Consider the following 27,966-nt stretch of genomic DNA (forward strand, 5'->3'; position numbering starts at 1 on the left):
TCAAGATCATAAATTATCTTTAAAAGAAGCAGAAATAAAGAACATATCTCATAAGGTTTAATTTATCACATGCATTAGAAACAAAACAATAAACTGCCTTGTCATTGTTTTCATATTCTAAAGAATTATACACATCTGATAGAGTTTAATAAAGCGCCTCATAGTATAGCTTTTTATTTTCCTAAATATTGGATTTTGACATATTTTGATTGCCAAGAATTGTCAATATTTCAAATGCATTTTCTTCCAAAGGTAAATCTTCCAACAAGTCAATTTACACACCTTGCACTGAGGAGAATTTATTTAACTTATTAAATGTGAAATAGTCATCTCAAATGCAGTAAGCAATTTCCTCTGTTTTCAGGTACAAAGAATAATACAGCCCATGTGTGACTTGTTAATAGCATCTATGTAAAAGATGAGTAAATGATCTGTAAGTATTTTAGATTACTAAAAACCTCTTTAATGCAACCTCAGTTATAGAAGCTGAGTAGAAATAAGACTGATAACTTGTTATCCATTTATTTGTTTTTGCCTCTTCTAGTCCAAATAACAATTTTTGGTGAAAAGTCTAAAAGGCAAAAAGACTGACTTGAGAGTCACAATGTTCTAAGATAATATGAAAAGGGATCACTAATTACTTTATAAAAATATTATAACTATTGTCGAAGGGTATTCAATTTATTCTTACAAATGAAAACTATATATATATGGATTTGGTAAAATTCATTATTCTACTATTCTTTATCCAATTTATTTAATTTTAGTATAAAAGTCAATGTAATTTTATACTAAAAATCATAATTGGCTAAGATATTCACCTAGAAAATACACTAAACTATAATCAAAGACATCAAAAGAATCTCACTCAGAGATAACCACTTTTGATACCACAGTAATTTTCTTGTTTTTCCTATGTACTATTTTATGTAAAGTCATATAATACATATATGTCCTTGTATGTGCATGCATATATATAGCTATTTTTATTGTTTTTTAAAACCTAACATTGTTAACACAACAGTTTTCCCATTTTTCCAAACAACTTTCCCTATAACAGTTAATAATGGTTCTTTCCCTGCAAATGGACATTTTAGTCATTTCCAACATGTCACAACCACAAATGCTTTGAAGAGTTTCACTATTGTTTGAACCTATATTTTGAAACTATTAGGTACGTTGTAGCCTGCTATAAAAAAACAGTCCACAGGTAATTGATTTTTAATGGAGTACCTTTGAGAAGTTATATCTCAGGTTCCCATATATTTGTTTGCACTCATTAGGATTACAAAGGATATACACTGTGGGCTATTAAACACAGGAAACAAATCAATAAGTTACTTATATCAGGCTACCTGCTTACAAAAAAAGTGTTATGCTTAATTTTCAAATTAAAACAAACAACTAATAAACACACTTCAAGTACTTAAAAACAATTACTTGCTGCTGCAGCCCTTGAAATTTTTCTAATTCTTTCTTTAATTCTTCTGAGTACCATTTTTCTTCCTAAAGGAAAACCAAAATATTTTTAATTAGCAAATTTAGAGTATTATCTGAAACACTGAAAATAAACAAATATAGTCATTTTTATCCTTACCTTAAGTGAAGCCTGTAGGTCTTGGACCTCCTGTCTAAGTAGTGTTATATCATCTCTAAACATATATGGGGGGAGAGGGAGAAAATTAATAGTTAATGTTCTTTAATTAATAACTTTGTCTCTTAACAAATCATGGTTAGTGACTATGTTAGGTAGCTAGTCAGACATGAGCAATGGGGGAAACAAAGGATTAAGGGCCCAGCCTAGAGACCACTCAAAGAACATCCCTTTGGTAGTTAGAGAATCTCTTCTGAATCCCCAGAGACAAAGGACAGGAGGGTCACGGTCTTAGCTGGCCTAATCTAGCTACAGACACCTGCACAGAAGGTCATTATAATACTATGTTTATGCCTGGAAGTTCATGAATCTAATTATAACAGACTATATTTTGAGTAAGCACATGCTCACTAGGCAAAGTGATATAGCAGCCAGGTGTAAATCAAATGCTCTCACTTGCCAATCACCTAGAAATGCCTTTGGAATCACCCCATCACAGCCCAAATATAAGGCAAACATTCCCACTTCTGGGCCCTTTTTGCCCTTCTGGGCTTTCTTTTTTGTGGTCCTCCTTTTTGCCCCTTCTTTTCGCCCTCAGTGTTGTTATGGTTGATATTGCAGCACTCCATTGAAGCTCTCATAGCTGTGACCATGTGCCTCCTCGGGGCTTACTTTGTCTTTCTCCATGTGCCTCCTTGGGGCACTGTCTTTAGAAAATATACTTTTAATAAAACTATTAAATCTCAATGACCTGTGATTCTTCACTGCAGTCATTTGAGGAAGAACCAAGGGAAAATGCTAACTACACGTCTGTGCCGTAGTTATCCATCTCTCTCCCCCCCTACCATTGGGGTGACATCGAACTCCAATCAGCCCAAATGCTGACGACTATATATTAATATTCTAATTTTCTCAATTAAAAAAAATAAAAACTATAGATTTTATGTATAGTGGCATATATACAAAAACCTTAGGAAAATAATTTTATTCTTAAAGCTCATTGCTTATAAGTGGAAAAATACTTTATCATGGAAATAATGATATAACTGACTGTCGAGTGGCCAAGCCAGCAGCATACTAGCTTACATTAATCTACCAACAATAAGCATCAATAGTTTCCTTCTGCAGTTAGCGTAAAATCTAAACTCATTAACGAGGACTATAAAATCTGCACCATCTAGTCCCCCATCTTATAATTCTCTCCCTCATTCGCTTAGCTCTATTAACATTGGCTTCTTTCTGTTCCTTGAGTCTGATATATTATTTCCTGTCAAAACCTTCTCAAATTCTGTTTCCCTCACCTAAGAGTCAGTATGATGAAGAATGGTTAGCAGGAGACCACTGTAGGTCCTAATGAGGAAAGATTCCATGATAAAACAGTTTGGGGATTATTCTCCTGGGTGTTAGAAACATATCTTCCCTGGTTGGATTGTAAGTAGCAAAAACAAAAACAAAAGCAAAAGAAAAAAAAAAAAAAAGTGGACTCTCCTTATTCCACACCAATACAAATGCCTACCATGGTAGAAGACACAGGAACTGAAACAAGTTAATTAGGAATACTCAAATGAATTGATTTTAGTAAAAAGGAATAGGAGAACAGGATCATTTCTAATGACGGAAAAGACAGTCCACATCACAAGCATTATTGGCAAGGTAAAAGATAATGGAACATCTTTGTGGGAGAATTATTCTCTGGGATAAGGGCAGAGGTAGAGAATAAAAGAACAGAGTCAGCTTTATCTGTGAAATAGGGTTAATAGTAGAAAAGGAAAGAAAATGCCAACTAACAGAATGTAAAAGATGGAGAAATAAGTCCTCTACCTTTTATAGCCATTCATGTGTAAAGAATTTGTTCATAATTCAACAGACATTAGCTTTCTATGCCAGACTCTTAAGTTGTTCAAGTGTGGATATGTTTTAAGTTTTCTCCACTATTTATTAATCTTCCCATTCTATGTATAAACTAAAATGATGAAGAAAGGAATTAATAACAATACAGTTAAATGGCTCATGTAAAATGTAATGAAATTCCAAAGAAGATAATTCCAATTCAACTCTAATTCAGTAAGCTCAGTTGCTCCAATTAATCTTTTTTAAAGTGTCATTCCAATAGATTTGTGAAAGTAATTTGCCTACAGTAGAAAACCTTTTGAAATGCATAACATATCAAACAACCTAGGGTATTTACAAAAGTCAACTGGCAACTTCTATAAAAATTTTAATAAAAACTTTGTCCAAAAGTTCCACTTGTAGAAATTTACCTTACAGATATACTCAAACACGTGCAAATGATACATCCATCAGGATAAATATCACATCATTTGTAATTGTAAAACACTGGAAATATCCTAAATGCTCATCAAAAGAAGAATGATAAAATTCCATTCTTTCATTTAAAAAATGAAATAATTTTTATCTGCACTGATGTGAAACAACCTGTCTGAGATACCCCAAGGTGTAAAGAAATGTTTTCCCCCCATCTTCCTTCCAAGATACTCAACAACATAAAAGCATCAGATTTTAAGGCTACAAGTAAAATATTAGCCTACAGACACAAGACCAAAGAAACTCCATTCATATGGAAATGTAGCTTTCAGTTAAGTGTTATAAAGATCTAAGTCCCTCAATAAAAAAAAAAATAGTAATAATAATAATAACTTTCTATGACCCAGGGCTGGGCAAACTTCTAATTACTCAATATCTGCTCTTATCCTGTGAATGGCCTTCCTCCCCTCAAAACCTCAAGGTACCTTACCTCATTCTTTAGCTCAAATGTCATATACCTCATTTTTACTTTTCTGTCTTTTAACTCCTCATGTATGTGGGATTCCCATAAGTACATATGTAATTAAATTTGGTTATTTTCTCTCGCTATTCCATCGCATGCCAATTTAATTATTAGACCAACTCAAAGAACCTAGGAAGATAAAGGATAATTTCTTCTTCTGACACAATAAGAAATGAAAATAATTCAGGTTACTCTTAGCCTTTGAAGGAGCAGATTCAGAATGGTAAGGCAGAAGCCAGGCCTCAATGAGCTAAACATTAAATGAAAAGAAGCAAAAACAAGGATTAACTATGGAGGATTTTATGTTGAAAGTCCAATATATTGGGCACTGTCTAATTAATAGCTGATAAAGCAACTCTGTTAAATTAATATTAAATATAAAAAACATTTATATTGTACTTTAAGTACATATTTTATATCTATTTCCTAACAAATGACAAAAAAAAATTGTACCGCAAATTATTAATTCACACATAAAAATACTGAAGAGCATTTATAGTCAGGTAAAAGGAAAGATTCATATTTCTCAAAAGCACTGTTTTTTCCCACATATTTTAGTAAGTTAAAACAGTCATATTTTATAGTTCTACATTATCTATCAACCACAGTTATGTAATCATAATGTTTTTATGTTATGTTCTTTATGTTATAGCAGATTAACCAAGAGACTTTTTTTTTTAAGAAAAGCATGAAAAAAATTACAAGCAGAATGAAATCAAGTTTTCTTCCTTACTGGGGCTCTAAGACAAGAGTTCTTACTAATAGCAAAAGAAAAGCAAAGTCATATTGTTGAATGCTGTTTTAAGTAATTATATTTTAGTTTAATTTAATTCTTAAAACAGTCAGGCAAAATTGCCAAGAAGTAGAATGTGTACGTGTGCTTATTGTTATATAGGTGATTATAAAAAAAATTTTAATAATTATTAAATTGTAATTCTTGGCTAAATTCATTATTTTAACAACTTACTATAAAATTATAAAATCTTCTAAACAGAGCGTATCATCCTTTATTAAACAGAATATGCTAAATATAATTTAACCTTTTGATAACTCATAATCTTCATTAAAAACATAACTTCTGGACCGTGTTGTAGATGCTAGTATAGTTGCTGGTCAAGGACAGAATAGGTTATAACAATTAAAGGAAGAAGACATGCTAAAGGAGAACAGATTTAAATTAAATAATATAAAAATACTATTGTTTTTACAAACTAATTTTTCACGATTAAACAATGATATTACATATTCATAACAATGTTACACTTCAAAACTATTATACTGTACCGCTTCAGAGCAAGATTAGCCTCTCCTCCATGGCTTGAATCATTACCAGCATCATGAACTGCCTCATAGTGTTTGAAAAGTTCATCAGCAGATCCAAGGGATTTCATACACTGGGGACATATGAAACCCTATAGAAAAAGGCAGAGAAAGCTTTCAAAATAATATTTAATACTGCAAAATAATTATTTTAAAATATATTTTAAATATATTATTTTTAAATATATATATTATAAAATATAGTCAAATGTCTTATTCAAAGAATAATGCCATTAAGTAAATTACAATTTATGATATTAATCCCAAATTCTGATATTGTACAAAGGTTCATCATCGTCTCTTCTGGCTGGAGATTGCAAAATATAAAGAAAGCCCTTATAACTATCTTTTAGGTTGAATAAATTAATGGTTACAGTATACAATTCTAACCTAAGAAGTTAATTCTAAACTAGAAGACTAGTTGAGAATATTTGCCATCATGTCCTCCCGCTCTCTAGATATCTCATTAGTAATCTCAGTTCTATAGGAATAACAACAACAAAAAATTAAGAATGTGAAGTGTTCTAATCACTGAAGAAAACGGTAATATAGTATAACTCATAATTACCACGGAGTATCTACGACAGCTGAGAAACGAATTTCCTTGCTAACCTAAGATTAACACTGCAAAAGCTTCAAATTAATATAGTCCCATAAAATGTAAAAAATATTTAAATAATCCCAGAATTATTATATGGTTATGGCATACACAGTCCTGCATGACTATTCTCTCAAGACATCTCACACTCTATATACAACATGCTCCAACAATACTAACGTGCCTGTGTTTCCCTGTACACACCATGGTGTCTCACACTTCTGTGCCTTTGCAATATACTGTTTTTTCCTCCAGCACTATTCTCATTAGCTCATCAAGTTTCTACATTCACTATAATACACAACACATTGAAGCTTTTCATCTGTTTCCCTAATAACTAATGTAGAATTTTGAACATACTATATGTTTTCTACATTGTATATTTATTTAATGAAATGTGAATGAAACTAGCATTGTAGAATTCGGTAAAACAAACAAAAAAGACCTTTAATAATGTGCAGATTATCAAATCTTCCAAGGAATGACTGAGCTAAGCAATAATATTCTGAACATGTAAAAACTAGAAATAAAAAAAAATTCTGCTCCTTTGTTGGGTTCCACACAAATAGTGTATCCTCATTTATCATTTATACACATTATGTGATAAAATCAAGGCTCACTGAGTATTGGGGATTTGTAGACATACATTACCAGATAACGCTATAACACAAGTCTATGTACAGAACTTTAGGAACACAGAAGAGGTATCCAACTCTGCCTGTGGCAGCAGTTAATGCCTTACAAAAAATAAACAAATATACATACATATTATGCTTTACAAAAAATATATAGCTACACATACATACACATATAATGTACACCAGACATTGGAATTAAGTACTAAAGAATATGTAGTTATTTGTGAGAAGTAAAATAAAGGCATTCTAAGTAAATGGTGGAATATGAACAAAGGTTCAGAAAGAGGTATGAAACACAGCCATGCTGTATTTGGGAAACAAAGATATGTTCTGATTAGAACCAGAGTGAAGGGCACAACAGGTGAATAAATGCAGTGATCCCATGTGAAATTCCTGAAATGAGCAAAGACAGTAGTACTGAGGGTGTGCTTTTGGACACCAGAATAATGCCATTAGGCTCCAGAGATATTTGGTACATAGCACTGTCTTCTGAATGAATGAACATTCTCAGTCTGTGAGTTAATCTAGCTGGTGTTATGCTCTCTTTCATCAAAACCATCTCTTATTTACTATCATGTTTCATATTGGCTCTACATTATGCTTAATTGGCATTCTTATAACTTCTGCCCAGTAACTGTTTTCCATACTAGTTGACATGCCTTTCGTGCAATAGCACATGAAGCCCTATAACATTCAACCTGTCATGTCTCTTTTGTGTCTCAACTTCTGCTAGTGCAGAGAAGACAAATTATAGAGCATTCTTCAGAGCATTCTTCAGAGAAGCCCACATCCTGATGACACTATTTAATCTTCACAACTCTGGCTTTTGACAATTGTCTCTGCTTCCAAGTTTTGGTTCTTCCAAGTTTTGATGCCAGAAGCTAATGACCATATTAAGGTGTACCACACCTTCTTAAAACTTCTAAATATTACTAGTTTAATAGTCCAGAAAGAACTGGTTCATTTCTAAAGAAATATTTTAAAAATTCAGTATATTTAAAAATATATTTAATTACAAAAATATTTCCTAAGTGAATTTTCCATGTGATTAGAGCTTGCATGTTTAAATAAAACTCTTATTTTGAGATATTACTGATAAAAATAAATCTTTCTAAAATACATATACATTTTCTCATCTTTCTAAAATACATATACATTTTCTCATCTTCTTAAATGAATGATAATAAACCTTTGATGTCTCAGATGTAAAAATATTAATCGTTGATTTGGGTGTCATCCACTCTATTAATTTGGGCCAGCTTCTTTAATTCCTATACCTATATTTTATAATTTTTCCTACACCCTATTTTCTCTTTCAACAATGATTTCTAAAAATTATTTGCATGCTATTTCTAGCAATGCTAGCCTGCTATGGGTAGAAAGGGTAGATTAAGGAAAAGTTCATTAAAACCACATTACCCATTTAAAATAAAAGTAAAATAAGTTCAGAATGAGTGCCTGAGTGATGTTCCATGAACAGAGTGCATGATCTTCAATTCAAGGACTTTGTGATACTAATTCTGGACAGTAAGAGACTCCACCTCTATTTATTTTTTCTAAATAATCTCAAGGAGATTGAGGTTGCTAGAGAGAGAACATCCACAAGTTTTGTTAGCAAACAATAAAACACTAAGAATAGCCAGCTACATTTATTTCCCTTAATCATTCCAAATTTCTCACCAACTTCCAAAAAAAAAAAAAAAAACTAACTCCACTCTCCCACATACACAGTTTACTTAAGATTAAAAACAATAAATTCCTTATTATTAAATTTCAGTTATCTGTAATCCTTCCTCAAATCCACTACAGCTAAGAACTTCCTTTACCTTGATACTTATAGTATCCCTGTTGTACCAAATATCCTTTGAATTAAAAGGACAGTGACAGGTAAGTGAGATGGTCACTTTTGATTTTGGCTAACCCATAAAGCAGAAGAGTTGACCCATAGGTTCCAGAAGGAAGACAACTGGTAAAATGCAAAGCAGAGTTCTAAGAACCTTTCATGCCTCTATCTTTCCTGGTACTGCTCCAGCTAGTTTAACTGCTGTCCTCTTATATGCAACATTTTCCTCATCACCCTAGAGAACGTCTGCTTTCACTGTTCCCCAGTGAAATTTTTCCAGAGTTCCCCTCAAGCTGAATTAGCCATTGCACTCTTTGCAAATAAAATCTATCATAGAAACTTCCTGGGGGTAGAGATCATATCTTACTTATCTTTTTACCTCTTTTACCTACCAAAATATCTGGCAACTACGAGGTACTCTGTTAATATGTTAAGTAAATGTTTGCTGAAATGTTTCCTTATATACAAAATTATCTCACAGAAAAATGTCTGATTTTTTTGTCTTTCCTAGTATAAAAAGTTTCATTCTTTTGTAAGATTTGTAAAAGTAGCAAAAGAAAAGCTGTTTCCCCCCACCCCCCAAGAATACTGTAGTAATTTTCAAAGGAAAGAGATACATCAGGATCACCTGAGAAACTTTTTCCAGCCTGAACACTGGCAACACTTCCCCTTACTGGGATCCTACACCCAGCCTTAGGTATGCACCAGCCCCACATACTACTGAGAAACATTTGAGTGATCCACCTTTAATGATGAATGCGTGTCATTTTGTCGCCTCCCTCAGGTCTGGGTAGTCAAAACAAAGATTGAGACTGGTAGATTCAGTTCTAATGCTGTATATTTTCCCAAATAAAAACAGTAACAGTTCACATGTAAAGTCCTCTATGTAAGAGTAAAGCATTTTAAGGCATTCGTAAAACAATATCTACATAATAAAGAAATAACTTACAAATACTGAAATAAAATATCATTCACATATGTCAAATTTTATGACAAAGTTTATGCAGAAATATTAACTTAAACTTTTATATTTGTTTACAGATTCACAAAAAGACAGCTGAAAACAAGAGAAATCAAGCCAACTTCCCAAGAGCTTCTTTCCTTACTGAACTTTCTTTAAAGCATGCATAATTAAAGCAATCCATATTCCCTTGTAGCATAAAGGCTAAGCAACACCAAGGCAAAGAAAAACAAAGTTATTTTGAGCAACCCATAACCAAGCTGCTAAAACAAAATATACAGGACCCACAGTAACACTGGAGTCATTAAGAAGTTCCTGTCCTCTTGTTTCATTTTCAGCGTGCACTTTCTGGTAATGCTCCGACAAATCAATAGCAGTTATACATCTTTTCATACATAATGGACAGATGAAACCCTGTGAAATAACAACTTTTAGGAGGATATACATAAAAAGTTATTTATAAAACAAATACAGACAATGAAAATAGACACGACAGAAAAATAATTATTGTATCACTTTTTAAGATATGTAAAGGAAATTTTCAGATAGTAACTGCACAAAAGGTAAAAAAGATCTACTCAAAGTTAGGACTTCTAAAATTAGCTGTCATGCTGTAAATTCCCATTGCTTCATTTTTTCTTAAATTATAGTAACCAGTTGCTGTAGTTGGATTATTATCATTTTTGTTGATGACACTTTATCCTTACCTATCTGAGAACTATTATTAGCAAGTTAGCTTTTAATTTAGATCCAGAAATGACTAGTAGGTATAAAAAATACTCTTATGTGATATAATATTCTAAATTTCTTATAATGAAATCAATTTTTAGTCTTCACCATATTCCACTAGGCTGAGATCCCATCCTTGCCCACACCTGTAATCCCCAGTAGGTGACCCTTCTACTTTTCCGAGCCAAATAATATCATTTTAAAACAACCTCCTAAATTCCCTATACCTAACAATATCTGTATTTTAAAATGTGGGCTGTTACAGTGATCTACGCTTTGGGTTTCCATTGGATAGGAGTAGTAGAAGGCAAGTTAATAGAGGAATTAACAGTATCAGGGGAAAAGTGAACAAAATGAAGACAGTGGTGAAGGAAAACAGGATATAAAAGTTATAATGTCATGAGTTCTGGTGTCAAAAATATATGTGGATTTCAGTCTTAACCGATGCTGACTATACGAGCTTAAGGAAAATACTTGCTAAATGTCAGTTTCTTCATTTCTAAAATGGGGCTGATATTAGCACCTATTCTAGAGTTATTGTGTAATACATAAAATGCTTAGTACAGTGCCTGACACATTGTGAGTATTCACCAATACCAATTGCCATTAAATGTATGGTTAGAAAGGAAAGAAAACAAAGCCTGGAAATGTTGAAAGACTAAAAGAAATTATAGAAAATAAAAACCTGCAATACTCAGCAAGGCCAAAGTTAAGTAGTAAAAATATGATAAACTTTTTGAAAAGATAGACAGTTATGGTAAGAAATGGGAGATATGATTTTAATAGTTCAGGTAAAATTATTCTGCCTCATAATAAAGTAGAAGTTCCTGCCATAGCTTGAATAGCCAGAAAAGAGGTAGTAAAGACTTTTTGTATTGATAACATTAAGAACTGGGAGGCTAGGATGTTCCCTGAGTCGCTAATGTCACTTACGACAAGAGCAAGGAAGGAGACTGCAAACAATGTTCCAAAGTGGGAGGCAAGGCAGGGTACCAGTTAAGAGCTAGACCTGGGCTTGAATCATAGATTCACACTACTCTTAGTAGCTTTTATGACCTTCAGTTTCCTCATCTGTTAAATGAGATAACAATAACAGCTACTTCACATGAGTCTCATAAGAATTAAATGAGATAATACATATGAAGTGCTTATCATAGCACCTAGTGCAAAGAAAATATTCAATAAATATTGGCTGTCATTAATATCATTATTCCTTTTGTTAACAATTCTTAAAGTAGATTAGCCAGGGGATGAAAGTTAGGAACATGAATTCAATTTTTTTTTTTTTAATGATGAAAGAGATCTCCTTCAGGCAACCATAGTCCCAAGCGCCAGGACTGCAGAATAATACTTCTTTAAAAGAAGGTATCATTGCATTGTTTTGCTACAACAGCTTTATGCCTTTCACTTTACTCTGTTTTCTTCACCGTAAATTTCCACATAAAATCATTCGATTGTTTATTCAAAAAATATTTACTGAGTGTGATTACTGTGCTCCATGGTGCTGAGAACACACATACATATGAACCTACTGGTTCTGTTTCTCTTCAGAGAACCCTAATACACCACCCTCTCAAAAAAAAAAAAAAATTATTGGAATAAATAAATAAATTTAGCAAGGTTGTAAAATAAAAGATAGGCATACAAAAGTCAATTGTACATCTATATCATGGAAACAAATGGAAAAAAAATAGAAGAAATACCATTTACACTAGCATGGAAAAACAAAAATTACCAAGAAATAAGTTTAATAAAAGGTATATAAGACATCTGTATTGAAAACTACAAAACATGACTGAGTGAAATTAAAGAAATAGAATTATATCGTGTGCAAGGATTAGAAAACTCAGTATGAAGATGGCTTTTCTCTCCAAAATTATTCTGTAGATTATATATAATCCTAGTCAAAAATTCTAGTAGAACTTTTCTCAAATTTATACAGAAGTACAACAAACCTATAATATAATAATAACAAATTTGAAAAGAACAACAAAATTTGAAGACTTAAACTATCTGATTTCAAGACATTATGAAACTATAGTAATCAAGACAGTATTGACATAAGTATACAATAAAAATAAAATAGTGAAACAGAATAAAGAACACTGAAATACAGCCACACATAGAAGGTCAAGTGATTTCTCACAAAAGTGAAAATGTAATTCAATGAGAAAAGGTAACATTTTCAATAAACGGTTCTAAAACAACCACATGAAAAATGTGGTTTCCATATTCATGTGGGAAAAAATGAATCTCAACCACCATCTCATATACACAAGAATTTTAAATAAATCATAGACTTGAATGTAGACCCTAAAATATATATATATATTTTACATAAGAGGAAAGCATAGGAGAAAGTCTTTGTAATCTTGGGGTAAGCAAAAAAATTCATAGACAAACCCAAAAAGCATTAACCATAAAAGAAAAGGCTGACAAATTAGACTTCCCTCAAATTAAAAACTTCTTCTCTTTGAAAACACCATTAACAAAATGAAAAAAGCAAGCCACGAACTAAGAGAAAATATCCACATCACATATATCTGACTATGGTATAAGGCTTAAAATTAAGGCCCATAATTATGTGCTGCCTTGACACCTGGTAAAACTGGAAGGTTTCAAATGGCCTAACTGCAAGTTTTCCTCCCCACTTCACAACAACAGATAAGGTCCTCAGTCAAACAACCCTCCTTTTCACAGAAAACAAGCACAGGGCCTGCTTATCCTTGAGTAGTAGGTTTCAGTTCCTCACCAGTCCATGGAATTATTCAGACAAGCCAGACACATCCTCCTGTAGCAACCATAAGGCACCTCACCCTCTTGACATTATAAAGCCTGCCTCTCCCAGCCCCTGGTTGTTCATTTTGTTCCCAAGTGCAATCCTCATGTGGCCCTGCATGACATATAATGTACTTCTTTCCTAGACTATGAGCATATGTGACTAATAAACTGCTCTTGATCTATCTGTCCAGTGCTGGGTTAATTATGTGTTCAGCCATCCCCATAACCCTCACCAGTGAAGTGAATAAGAGGCAATCACAACACTGACAAAGAACTTGTACCAAAAAAAGATAAAGAACTCGTATAATTCAACAATAAAAAGATAAATAATTCCAACTTCTTAAATGGACAGATTTTCAGTTCCAGACAAAAATAGAATAGATGCACTGTTCCCTATTCCTCCTACTAAGTAAAGCTAAAATCCCTAGACATTATATATGAAACAAACATCAGAAGACTGTGAAAGGTAAAAAGAAGAAGGCAGACAAGCTAAAGATTTCAGGACCCAAAGACTGACACAGTAGTGAGTAGTGTGTACTCTGGGTTTTATTTTTGCCTCATATATTCCAGACTAGGTGCTGGAGAACCTAGCAACCTGGAAACTTCAATGGGGACTTACAAAAAAAGCCCAAAGAAAATGCTGCTCTCTCTAGCCAAAGGACTAGGAAAATGAAAATTGGATTTGGCATTATTTAGGTCATTAATACGTAGTTTCAGTGGGTACTAAGGATGGAAGCCAGATTGGAAAGAGATAAAGAGTGAACAAAGACATTTGCTCCTGACAATACAGTATACTAAATAGTCTGAACAACTGTCCTGATATCAACTAAATGATATAAAACATCACTTATTACGTTATGTATTATACATATTATACATTTGTTATGAACTGAATGTTTGGGTACCCCAAAATTCATATATGAATTTTAAATAAATAATAAATATAGGAATTTTGATAGTATTAGGAAGTGGGCCCTTTGGGAGATAATTAGGCCATGAGGATGCAGCCCTCATGAATGGGATTGGTGTCCTTGTAAAAGAGACCCAAGAGTTCTCCCACTCCTTCTGCCATATGAGGCAGTCATCTATGAACCGAAAACAGAATCTTCTGGAGCCTTAGTCTTGGACTTCCCAGACTCCAAAACTGTGAGAAATAAATGTCTGTTGTTTGAGCCACTCAGTCTATTGTACTTTTGTTGTAATAACCCCTACTGACTAAGACAACATTATATATGTGTGTGTTTTATATATATGTTTTATGTTTTACATAATAAAATATAAATACAATAAAATATTTTATATAATAAAACATAAAACATGATATAAATGAGCACCAAAACAAACTATTGCTTTATTTCTGACTATTTCTTTAAAGTCCTGGAGACCACGATATTTCAAATTCCATTTAGAAGGCAGCAAAGGGTACAACATTAAAACCTAGAGTTTATTCTAAGTGGAAAGCCAGCCTCAGAGTAATAAGGAAACAAACCTGAGAGAGAAACTATTAATAGAGAGACTGAGAGAAATTTAGAGATTGAGAGAGGGAGGGAGAAAGGGTGAGAATGAGGGAGGGGGAAGGAGGGAGAGAGGGAGGAAAGGAGGAGAGGAAGAGAGAGAGCAGAGAGGGGAGAAAGAGGGGAAAGAGAGAGAGACAGAGAGAGACACTGACCGAGACCTTGACAAATCTGTATCCTAGCACTGGACTCATGGCAAAACAATTCCCCAAAAATTCATAATAACCAATAGCCCTAAATTAGGTTAGTAGTCAAAAGTTATATTATTGTGCAGTCTGAAGAATTTCAAGCACAGAACTTAATTTAAGGGAGTCCTAGGTTAGTGGCACCTCTAGAGTAGTATTTATATGCTGATGGAAACAGTTCATGACATAGGCAAAAACTTAAGTGGCAGGGGGGAAAGAGGATACATTGAGAATATGAGAGAGAATGAAATCCAGAGCACACAAGAAAGGATTAAAATTTGACAGAAAAAGTAACCTAAATTACTAAAGTAAGAAAGAGTACACTGGTGCAAGAATAGCTTTGGTGACAAAATGAGAATATTCATCTAATGGTTCCTATTTTCTCAGTGAAATAGAACGTGACTAAGGGAAGCTGAGAATAGGATAAGACACATGAGAGATCTGAGGATAGAGGAGGGAGTACAACTATCTCTGAGAGCAGGAAAATGACCCTAATAAGAAAATATAGCAGGATTACCAGGCATTATTCATTACCCATTGAAGATTTATTTTTTTGGTCTGAGATCAACAATTATTAGTAGGTATTATTTCCAGGGTTACAGCTGAGCACTTTGAGCTCACCATATCATGAGTACAGTTTGAAATTTTTTTAAAAGATGTTTCTTTAAACTTGTTCTTAATAAAGTTAATCTGTTACTTTTCGCTCTCACAATCTTGTAAAATCTTATTATGGTTAATATGCATATACAAGAAGATAGACGAATGAAGAGACAGACAGAGAGAGAAAAAACAGAGAGATTAATTGTTAGAAAGGGAAAAATAACCAGAAACTAACATGAGAGAGACGCATCAACCAAGAGGTGAAAAAAGGGAGAAAAGAGAAAAGGGGACTCAGTAGGTGGTACCATCAGACCCAGAAAGGGACAACTGACGAAAACTATCATAGCAGAATGTGTGTAGATCTCTTAGAGACAGTATTATAGGTGGTTTTATGTTCTTCTCTTTTCTTACCTCCTTTTTCTATCACGTGAAATATTGTTTGTTTAAAAAAATAATAATAAAGCAACTACCAAGGCTGACTTCTCAAAACTTTATTTCTATTTTAGACTTATTTACTTTCCTTGTTAACTTTTAATAAGCTATCAAAAATTTCTTATAAAGTCATAAATGAAGGCAGCAAATAATGTATAAATATTATAGATAACCTAATTTTTCATTAACTGAATAATTCATGACAATATAAGCACATAAACAGATACTTATTAACCAGGAATTCTTTATCAACAGATTTTAAGCTTCATTAGTTGATATAACATTAGTATTAAAGACAAATTGGCAATAATATTTTTCGATCTTAATATTCATTTTCTCATTCTCATAATTAGGCACCGATATACATGTACATGTATGATTCAAAAGTTGCATTCCTTAGTAAGAAAGACTTATGAGAACTTTTCCTACTAAAGATCAAATTACCAATCATTACTCTAAATATTTGCTAAGAATATTGAATTTTATTGCCAAATTATTATTTTCATACCTCTGAAGAGCCTTCATTATTGACATCCACTGTATTAATAGGAGTTGCTGATGAATCTAAATCAGAACCTTGAGAGCCAACTCTCCCAGGAGTCTGAAATATAAACAGAAGGGGGAGGGAATCAAAGCAGAATATATTAACAATATATTCATGAACTATTTAATAACCTAAATAGTAATCAGAAATAGCCTTACACATAAAAAAGTAGACATCTTCTCAATAATAAGAGTACTAGCAGCTGTCCTTTATTGAAAACTGTACCTAATACTGTATCAAGATCTCTAAATGCATTATCTCATGTTCAGTCTTTTTAAATAAATAAAAACTTTGCTTTTGTATATAGTGCTTTATAGTTTCAACTCACTTTCACAGAATATCTTATTTAATCATAATGACATCTTTGTGAGAGGCAGGATAAATGTTATCTCTATATATCAGAAAACAGATTCAGAGCAGCTAAAGGACTTTTCAAAATTGTACTGAACAAAAATCAGAAAGCAGCAGAACTAAAATGGTGGTCTTCTGATTCCTCTGCATTGCTACTACACTAACTAAATTACAATGATTTGAGAAGTGTTAAAAAGACCAACACTGTCCACATTATCTAGTTACTCATCTATCTACCATCCATGCCAATCATTACCAATCTATCTCCAATACTTGATATTCCATCACCAAAATTACAGTTTGGAGGGTTAAAGGTCTTTTTTCCCCCCTCCAATAGTTATCATCTAACATTATCATTCATTAATACCTAGGTATTATCTTAAAGGAATTGGAAATTCAGTAAAACACTGGGTAAAAAAAAGGTTAAGAGCATAAGAACTCACTCAATAATCCTTGTCAAAAAACATTTATGGTATATACTATCTTTCCCAGTTTACATAAAAGAGAACCAAGGTAGAGTCTAAGTAACTTGCCCAAAGTCACATGGCTAATAAATGGAAAAAAAAAAAAAAGATTTTAGCTCAAGCAGTCTGGCTCTTAATCACTAACCCAATAATCACTGCTTTTCCACTGGACATCTTCACTGAGATGCACCTCAAGCACCCAAGATATAGAACAATTCACTACACATTTGCCTCAATGCACAAACATCCTATAATAATCCTATTACTATCACCAAAAATACTCTTTTACAAACTTGCCTAAAATAATCCTAGTAAACAGACCTAAATAAGGCCAAGGGTATTCAAACTATTTACTTCAACCAAATAAGAAGGGATACCCCCAAAGAACAGACTATCCTAGATTGCTGGTTATATAAAGCGGATTCATACTATCAGCAACTATATGATTGAATAGACTATCCTACATTGCTGGTTATATAAAAGCGGATTCATACCATCAGCAAGTATATGATTGATATAAAGCAGCATTAATCTCTGCAAAACCTAATATCAAAGAATCAAATACAAGCTTTTGAAGAAAGAAAAGCACTTAACTGTGCAAATAAACAAGCAAATAAAAAAAATTATTATTGTTTACTGCGCCTGGAAGAAAATATCACTAACACAGAAGTTTTAACATGGAGTTTCTTTGAAATCCATATTTTACTTATTTCAGACTAGTTGTATATTGAATACAATTAAATAATCTAAATGTGAGAATAATTACACTGCTGTAATCCAAAGTAACCAATAGCTATGTCTTGTAAATGTAACTGAAAATATTAATCTAGTAGCATATAAAAAGCAAATATTTGTAGATGAATAACAAAAGTTTTTCTAATATCTGGTGATATACTGAGTGAGAAATTCCAAATTCTCAACAACTCCCTCATCCGCAACTACATATGACCACTAAAGAGAAGACCAAGCAGGAAGAGAGCAAAAATTTCATTGGGAAAATTACTCAAATCAGTTCCACAACCTCCTTGCTACTAAAGATAAAGAACCTCATCTCTAAATCTTACCTACCTTCAAAGCACTAAAACTGACTAAAATGATAACTATAACAGTCTTTGTACACAGAAGAGCCATAATAAATGCTTAATAAGAAAATGCACAATCTACACCACTCTAGCTGAAACTAGATAGCAAACAAGGCAAACCAGCCAAAGTTGAGTTAATAATGAATTGATTCCCAGGAAAAGATGAGTTAACTAAAAATAAATTTTTGCTTTTGCAAAAGTCTTTGTGAAAAAAAAAAAATCATGGTTGTAGATATTATGCATACCTTATATTTAGCAAATTTATTTCTGAAACTAGAAAGGATACAATTACTAGAAATGAAACGACATAACCTCAAAACCTTGAAGATTTATAAGACATCTTAGAAAATGTAACTTTCAACATTGATTTGTTTCTCGTTCATCCTCAGGCCACCATAAAAACCAATTAGGAAGATTTCTACAAATTCATTAAGTTTGAAAAGCCACCTACTACATGCAGACCTTGAGAAAAGTGCTTTATACATATTACCTGATCCTTGTACTATAAATGGATAACCAAAGATTTCTGAAGACCCTCACTACCTCTTTTCCACTATTAAGAGCTAAGATTTGACCCCATACAGATGAAGTGAGAAGATTTATTTACAAATAAATACTATTTCATGGGAAATTTTTTTTTTAATTTCATGGAAAGCAACTCAGGGCTTCCCAAGAAGTTTTCATGCTCGACCTCTTAGCTCATCATATATTCTCTCAGCGGTCCCCAATCTTTTTAGCACCAGGGACCGGGGCTCCTATTGGAATCTAATGCCTGATGATCTGAGGTGGAGCTGAGGCAGTGATGCTAGCACTAGGAAGTGGCTGCAAATACAGATGAAGCTTCAAATATAGATGAAGCTTCACTCACTCACTCACCTGCTGCTTACCTCCTGCTGTGCGGCCCTGTTCCTAACATGCCACAGACCAGTACTAGTCTTCGGCCTGAGGTTGAGGACTTTCTGCTCAAGGTAATTTCAATTACTTCCTTAATTTTAATAACCCCCACCCAAAGCTGACAATAAAACCCTAAATCTAATCTAGATCTGTGCTAAACTTAAAATTCATATTTTCTTGTCCTGCTAAATATCTCTACTTGAATCCCTTGAAAGCACCCCCAAAGTCAGCTTATTTAAAACCATATTCATTTTCTTTTCTCACAAACCTTTCACCCATCTGCATTCTCTACCTCAAATTACAGAAACACCACACACCCACCTTGCCTAATCCAAAGCATTACATGCTCCCTTCCTTAACTTTCACATCTAAAAACCAAGTTAATTCAATCAACTATATAAATTTTGAATCTAGCCTTTCTCCCTCTCCTTAGTTCAAGGTGCCATCATCTCTCACCAGGACTATAAAAGAAAGACCTACTTTAGCACCCTATACCTCTACACCCACATTTCCAATTGTTTCCTAATTGATTTCCCATAGCACCTGAAATGAATCATATCCAAAATCAAACCCTTCATTTATCTCAATCTTTTACCATCCCAGCAAAAAAATTTGCTTTACCTCCTATGTTCTCTAACTTAGTCGATTATAATCCTCATTTATTAAAAACATCAGTTAAAATCTAACAATATAGATATTTGTACACCAATTTTCATAGCGGAAATATTTATAATAGGTAAAAGATGAAAACAATTCAAATGTCCACCAGTGGATGAATGTATAAACAAAATGTGGTATATACATATAATAGAATATTATTCAGTCTTTAAAAGGAAGGAAATTGTAAAACATGCTACAACATGTATGAACCTAGGAAGCATTATGCTAAGTGAAATAAGCCAGACACAAAAAGGCCAATATGTATAACTCCACCTATATGGGGTACCGACAATAATCAAATTCATAGAGATAGAAAGTAGAATAGTGGTTACCTGAGGCTAAGGAGTAGCAGAAATTGTGAGTTACTATGTAGTGGTACATAGTTTCAGTTTGGGATGATAAAAATATTCTGGGGATAGATAGTTGTGATGGTGGCACATTATAAATGTACTTAATGCCACCAAATTGTATACTCTAAAGTAGTAAAAATGGTAAATTTTATGTTACCACAATTTAAAATTTTTTTAAAATTTTAAAAACCTAACTGAATCTCAGGTGGCTGGTATAGCCACAGAGAGAAAAAAATTATTCTAAGTGATTTAAGAATACAGCATTTAGACTGTATAGCCATAATGAGATATAGTATAAGGGGGGAAAACCTGTTTAAAAAGGTAGTAAAATTTGCTCAGTAATCTTAACAGTAATATTGCTATTTAAAAGCCACTTTATGAATTTTTAGGGAAAATAATTATGTTAATGTTCCAAAAAATTCAGTATAACAAAAATAATTTGAATTCATGTTTTATTTGCTTTTTAAATATGATTATATCTGTGTACGTGCGTGTGTTAGTGTGTGTATATATGTTCTTATCACTTAAAGCTTAAAAGCAATGAAAACCTACAATCAGTAAGCGCATTAAGTGCCCAGACAGTGATATCTAAATAGCATTCTTCACTAAAAGGAAACAGGACTTTTGAAGAAATGACTGATTCCAGGCATTTCTTTACAAGATAAACTCTACAAGATAAAAAACTTTACAAGATAAACTTTACAAGAAACTTTACAAGATAAACCTAAGACCTGGTGTGCCAAAAAGCAAGGAAGCTATCAAACGCTAAAAGGGTCCTTCCTGTCAAAATGACAAAAAGTCCCTTTGGAATGTAAGGTAGCTAGTCAGAAAGGAGCAACAAGGGAACAAAGGAACAAAGACCCAGCACAGAGACTTCCCAAAGATCACCCCATTTGTAGTTAAAGGATCACTCCTGCATCCTGAGAAACATAGGACTGGATGGCCATAAACCTATAGCTGGTTTAACCCAGCCACAGATACTTGCGAAGAAGGTACTACCCTAACCTGCCCACATCCTCAGCCTCATTATACCATCATATAATACCATGTCTATTCCCGGAAGTTCATGACTCTAATTATAACAGGCTGAATTCTGGGTAAGCACACGAGCTCTAGGCAAAGTGTTATGTAGCAGCCAAATGTCAAACAAAATGACCTTACATGCCAATCATTCAGGAATGTCTTTGTAACCAGCCATAGTGGTCCTAATATAATACAGACCTTCCCACTTCAATGTTGTTAAAGCCTTCTTTCCTTGCTGTAACCTGATCCTCATAGGGAGTGTACTTTTGTTCCCATGAGGTTAGCCAGTTTAGGTGTGATCCATTTCTACCTCAAAACATGCCTTTAATAAAGTAACCCTCACCGTGCTAGAATTGTTTCTGTGTTAGTGAAAAGAACTAAGAATCTCCAATGTTCCTGGGACAGCACTGGAGTTTAGATCACCCAAACGGTAAAAGAGGCACTTCCACTAGCTAAAGCTATGATAATTTGCACATCCAAAACCACATTGACTACAGCTGATTGAAACTCAATAAATATATATAAATCCATGAGTTCATAAAATATTTAAGGAAAGAGAAAGTCTAAAGACCACTGTACCAAATCTTATTCTGAAAATTAGTAATTAAGTGAAAAATATTAAGCATTGATCCTACCTTTCCTGTATGCACTGAAATTCATGACAACCCAATAGCCCTGGCTGATATTAAAAAGTGCTTTATAGAAAATGTCAAAGTATGTAGAAAGAATGAAAAATTTAGAAATCACCATTTTTTAACTGTCTGAGCAAAGCACCTATGCGCCATGTTCAAAATCCCAGCAAAAAGGCTTGCAGACCTACTACTAAGCATTTCAGAATCTAACAGAAATTCTAATCTACTGGCCATGGATTCCTGTTATAAAAGATATGTAGAATATCAGTTTCAAAGAAGTAGAACACAACGTTCATAAAATTAAAATCCATCCTGAATATAATAATCTTTTATGATGCAAAAATCTCTGAGAAAAACTATCCAAACAGCAGATGACTCGTAATTCAGGTTTCCAAGGAAACAGACTCTGAGACTCTAAAATCTGCAAGCAGGAGATTTACTGAGGAGTGCTCTCAGGAACACCTGTGTGGGCCCAGGGGTAAACTGAACAGTATTGATCAGTAACCCATTGCAACAGTAGGCTAAATTAATCCTACTAAGAGTCCTGAAGCTGGGATGGTCCCTCATAAAAGTTCCAAATTAAAGCTAGGGGATAATGATTCTTTGTATCACCCACAACAACCAGTAATTAAGGGCAAACTGCTTCCAGGAAGGAGACATAATCCTGGGTGAAGAGCTTCCTTCTGTAAGGGCGACTCCCAAAGAAGTTACAAACCTTTGGCAGCCATGGCTCTAGGTAGCTAGGGGAATGTTTCTTCATCCTGAAAGGGGATCTAGGTGCACACCAAAGCATCCACTATAATGAATTTACCTTACTTGCATTTTAGATACCTGTACGGGGCTATAACACTGGGTGAGAGGAGATCTCCGTAGAGAAGGAGACCTATCTTTTAGAGCCTACTTTGTGCAAGGTGCTATCATAGTCACTTTACATGAGTTATCAAATTTTATCACTGATTCCTTCCTTCCTGAAGACATTTTTTCTCAGCAAAAATGCTAGAAATAGAGTAAAAGGTATCAGGATTTGTTATATAACACAAATGTTAGTAACACTAAAATGTTACTCTGGGGTTGCACATGATCTGCAAACTCAAAATCCTGGGACTTCCTTGGTTTTCAACGAACACTTTTACCCTAAAAGCACTTCAGAAATCACCTAGGTAATTTATCTCTCAAAAGCAACCAATTCGGGGGGGAAAAGTGCCCTCACCAGAAAGATTAAGGAAAATCAAGCCAAGAAAAGCCCAATGATTTGCCCAAAATCAGTGATTTCTCTACTTGCTCTGGTGCCTTTATACTCAAACACTTAAAACCAAAATAACCCTAAGGCATGATCTTATTGAAAAGCTCAGAAAATCAACTTCCCCTAGATCATTTGCATTTTCAAAATTATGCACGTAAGAAACTTCAGTTTTATACCAGTTAAAAAAATACCAATTGGTAGTCTGCTAAATAAAATATTCTATCTTTCTATTAACAATAATAGCTAACATATAACCTCTATGACAGGCACAACAGCAAATAATTTATTTACATTATAAAGTATTTATAATCCTCACAACAATCCTTTGAATTAAGTCAAAGGGATTATTCCCATTTAGTCGAGAATAAAAAATAAGGTTAAGAGAGCTAAATAAATTGTTAGCTAAGATCACAAATGTAATAATGCACAGAGCTAGAATTCCACTTGACTTCAAAACCTCTTTTTTTATTGTTAAACCACCCACTACGCTACAATCCTATGCTCCTTCTCAATTTTCTTTTTTAAACTTTTCAAATTTCCATGATGTATATGATTTTCATAACCAGAAATATATTCTTTTATTATAGTTAAATATTTTAAAACTAAATCATTACTTTAAATATTTAGAAGTTGAAAATAGATGTCATGTCAAAAAAAATAAATAAACATCTTAGAGAATAAAATAAATTCATACTTCCTTATCAGAGATCTTATTCGATATGATTTACCACTTAATCCATCCCACACAACAACACATTTTGGCATAGCACCATATTAAGATAGGAATTCTTAAATCATTTTCCAAATATTACATAGCTAATAAAGTCCAAATAAAGTATCACTGAGACTCTGGAAAAACTTTTATATTAGCATACTTATGTAAAACTCAATCATAGTCTGATATTAAAAACTGAGATGAGGGAAAGAATGCAGTTTTATTAAATTTCATCTACTGCTATGGCCCATACAATACTTAAACAGATGGCTATGCAACTAAATTATTCTTGTTAATGTAATAAATATGTCAATCAATCGCAGTGCATGTAATAGGCATGGATCCAACCTAAAATAAGTTACCTTACTATAGCCCATGTTGAGAACACAGTCCAAGACAGCCAGGTTATATGACCCCATGTCTATTGCCAATTGACCAGATGTGATCACCTGGACTCAACAACAGCCAATCGCAAGCTAGCTAGCAGCCAATAAAAAGATCCAATAAACAACAACAACAACGACAAAAAATGTCAAGAAGGAACTACTGCTGAGTCTCATACTTAGGTTTTAGGATTTGCAAACTATAAAGAGAAATAATATATTAGCTGCACAAAATGGCACTAAACAGATATACAGTGAGTGTAGACATGAGGTAAAGTAAGAGTATATGAGGGTCTTGAGCAAATCAAAGTCATAACCCAGCCAAAGTCTCAAATGACCACAGAGTCTGAATATGCAGAAGCTATGGGGGGGAGGGGAAAAAAAGCTAAAATAGAAGATAAGAAAATTAGCTGAGAGCAGAAACAAAAATATATAGCTACAAGAGACTCAAATATGTGAAGAATCACTGAGTACTTTCACAGTGGTACCCTAGAGTGAAGAACCTATAAAGCCCTGTCATGGAGTCTTGAACAGCACTGCCATGCATCCTTTAAAGCCTTTCAATAAAAATGTCTCAGAAGCTCCACCTCATGTTAAATCTTTGATTTTGAATTTCCATGGAATTCCATCTTTCTTATTGCCAAGCACATCCACCACTATCTTATTTTTGAGCTAACCTGGACCTTTTATTCCTAGAACCTAATAAACCTAATCAAAATTATTATAACTATTTCAGAGACAAAACTTATTTCCAAAACGATCTGTAAAAGATGGGTTTCATGGTGCCAACTCCTAGAAGGAAGAATCCTAAGTACCATATGACCCCACTCTACTCCCAACCTCAGATGACTAAACCAACAATAGTCACCTGACCCAGAAGAAGCAACTCTGTTGGCCAGCCAGAGACCAATGTATGACCTGACAAGAAAAGATAAGGAGGACATTTTTAGACTCTTCTCTTAGGATTTGAGAATTAAGACATTGGGCCAGTTGGTTATGTAAAGACAGGTGACAAGCAAGTAGAATCATGTGGTCAAATGGTAATTTGAGGTCTTGAGCATACCGAGTAAGCAGCAGCAAGGAAGACAGATGTAGAAATGCAGAGACAAGATGCCAGTGGTCCATCTGAATGTGAGACAGAAGGAAGAGCCGCCTCTAACACCACTCTAAGTCCTACTCTCTAGAGACCCGCTGTATAGGAAATCTTATTCTTTGATTTGAAACCTCACAATAAATCCCCTTTCAGTTTAAACTGATTTGATAAAATTTGTGATCCTTAAAAATAAAAAGCATTTATTAGAACAAAGTCTAAGGATGGCAGATTACATTGATTCATTTAATATTTAGTTACTGTTTCTTCTCCATATTTCTTGGAAGTATGTGCAACATATATTTTTTTCCTTACTTCCCAGTCAGTCATTTTTCCCTATGACTCTCCTAAAACTGAACTAGGTATGATCTAACTCCTCCATTTAGGGGACACCTCTCAATCCTTATTTGACTTGACTTCTCTCTTTAACATTCACACAAATCTAATACTTGCCTCTGCATGTCTCCTGAGTGCTGAGCCTATATTGCCACTTGCCTAGTTAACATCTCCATTGGGATGTCCACATTTCTAGTCCACACTCATCTTCCTCCCCGAACCTGTTCTTCCTTCTCTATTCTTTACCTTAGTCCATTCCACCATCCTCTCTGCTACCCAAACTACTCACAAGTCAACAAATCTTATCAATTCTATCTCTTAATTTTCTTGAAAAATCAATCTATTCTCTAGCCCCAAAGCCACTGCCTGAATTCAAGCTTTCATCATCCCCTGGACTGACAACCAGAGATCCAGAAATTCTGATTCAATAAAGGGACTTGGGAATCTTTTCTTTTTTAAAGGGTTCCAAATGATTCTAATGTGCAACAATTTTAGGAAATAAAGGGTTATTACTTTCTACCTGGTCTCTCCCTTAATAGAGCCATCCTCTCTACACAGCTATCAAGTAGTCAACATATATTTATTATTGAAAACAACTAAGCATCTGGCACAAGTTAAATCTTGCACACTAAGAAAGAAAATAAAATCCCCACTCTAAGAAAATTCAGTCTAGTAAGGAAGAAGTCAAGTAAACAAATTACAAAAGCAATGTAATAAATTTTCTAGAGATTTGTAGTACAATAGCTACTGTATACTAAATGTTTATTGAATGTTGGGTACTGTGGTGTTTCATGAACATTATTTCATTTAATCCTCCCAAAACGCTGTGAGGTACATATTATTCTCAACAATTCAATAAACTGGGTCTCAGAGAGTTTGAAATTTTGCATAAGATCTCGCCCTTATTAATGGAGGAGTGCAGGGTTCAAATGATGGTCTAAATCTAAAAGCCCATTCTCTTAATTAGTATGGGGTGCTTTAGGAGAAGAAAATAAGTAAGTAAATAAGTCCTAGAACTCACCTGAACTGAGCAATGATTGTAGGACACTGAGCAGAACAAAAAGCTTCTACAGAGGTATGATAGGATGAGAAAACAGGGTAAGTTGTGGGAAACACAATTAGTGAGGACAGCAAGGTCAGTACCTGTACAGAGATGTATGTGGAGATGAGATTGAAATGGTGTTAAAAGAACCAGAGCATTATAGGACTGTGTACCAAAGTAAAGAATTTGAACATCTCCTATGGGCACTGAGTAGTCATCAACAGACTTTAGACAGAAGAGTGATTCATAGGATTTACCTTTTATAAAGATTACCTAGGAAAAATATTTTTGAGAGTTTTCCTTATTACAAATTGTATCATTTAAAAACTTTCCATGGCTCTTTACTGTCTGTAGTATAAAATCCAAAACCCTTTCCAGTCTCATCTCTTATAACTATCCTCATTCACACGCAGAAATAATCACAATTTTGCTGTGCTGTGCCAGGCTGTTTCAGACTCTTTTATTTACCTGGTCATTGTCTCTAAAATGCCTTCTCTCCCTCACCCCATCTTGCCTGAGTCACCTCCATATTCTGTAAGGCCTTTGACAATCTCCATTCCCTGTCTCCGCCCTTCTCTCTCACCTTTCTGCCACAGAATTAATTTTTCTTTTGTATTCACAAACTTCCTCTGTGTATCTAGTAACACTGATCACATTGCTTTGTAATGACTTAAGTATCTATCTGCCTCTCCCTTTAAAACTGGAGAATTTTTATCTCTAAGCCCAGCACAGTAATTAGCACATAATAAATGTTCGACAGGATGATAAATGAATGTGTCTACACACACACACACACACACACACACACACACACAAGAAATGGAGGGGTTTTAAAAAAAAAAAAAAAAAAAGCCAGGGAATGATAAGAAAAGTGTTCCGTGAAGAAATTTAGAGTATATAATAATGATAACAAAACACCAATATTAGGAGCAGCTAACATTTACAGAGAGCTTACTGTGTGCCATATGCTGCTGTTAAGATCTTACATGTATTAATTCATTTAGTCCTCACAACAACCCTATGAGAAGGGTACTAATATTATGACCATTCTAATAAAATACAGAGAAGTCAAGTAACTTGCCCAAAGCTACTCAGATAGTAAATGGCATATGGATACCACCTTAAATAGTATGGCTCCAGAGTCCATTATCATTAATTATATTGTCTCTAACTC

General features: G+C 33.7%; 1 protein-coding gene across 3 annotated transcripts in view; it reads right to left on the minus strand.

Annotated features, from left to right (window-relative positions):
- The window catches only part of EEA1 (early endosome antigen 1), a 104,982-nt gene that overhangs the window by 69,627 nt on the left and 7,389 nt on the right, over window positions 1–27,966 (minus strand). The window contains exons 2-6 of one of the 3 annotated variants that reach the window (XM_025040949.1): window positions 16,492–16,584; window positions 10,031–10,156; window positions 5,667–5,794; window positions 1,598–1,652; window positions 1,441–1,506 (exon numbers count right to left, since the gene is read on the minus strand). In XM_025040949.1, the coding sequence (XP_024896717.1) occupies window positions 1,441–1,506; window positions 1,598–1,652; window positions 5,667–5,794; window positions 10,031–10,156; window positions 16,492–16,584 (468 nt within the window). The remainder of the gene's footprint in view (window positions 1–1,440; window positions 1,507–1,597; window positions 1,653–5,666; window positions 5,795–10,030; window positions 10,157–16,491; window positions 16,585–27,966) is intronic. The other 2 variants (XM_006923826.3, XM_025040950.1) reach the window with 2 other exon arrangements.

Source organism: Pteropus alecto, unplaced genomic scaffold (genome assembly GCF_000325575.1).
Source record: "Pteropus alecto unplaced genomic scaffold, ASM32557v1 scaffold76, whole genome shotgun sequence".
In the NCBI taxonomy this organism is placed as follows: Eukaryota; Metazoa; Chordata; class Mammalia; order Chiroptera; family Pteropodidae; genus Pteropus; species Pteropus alecto.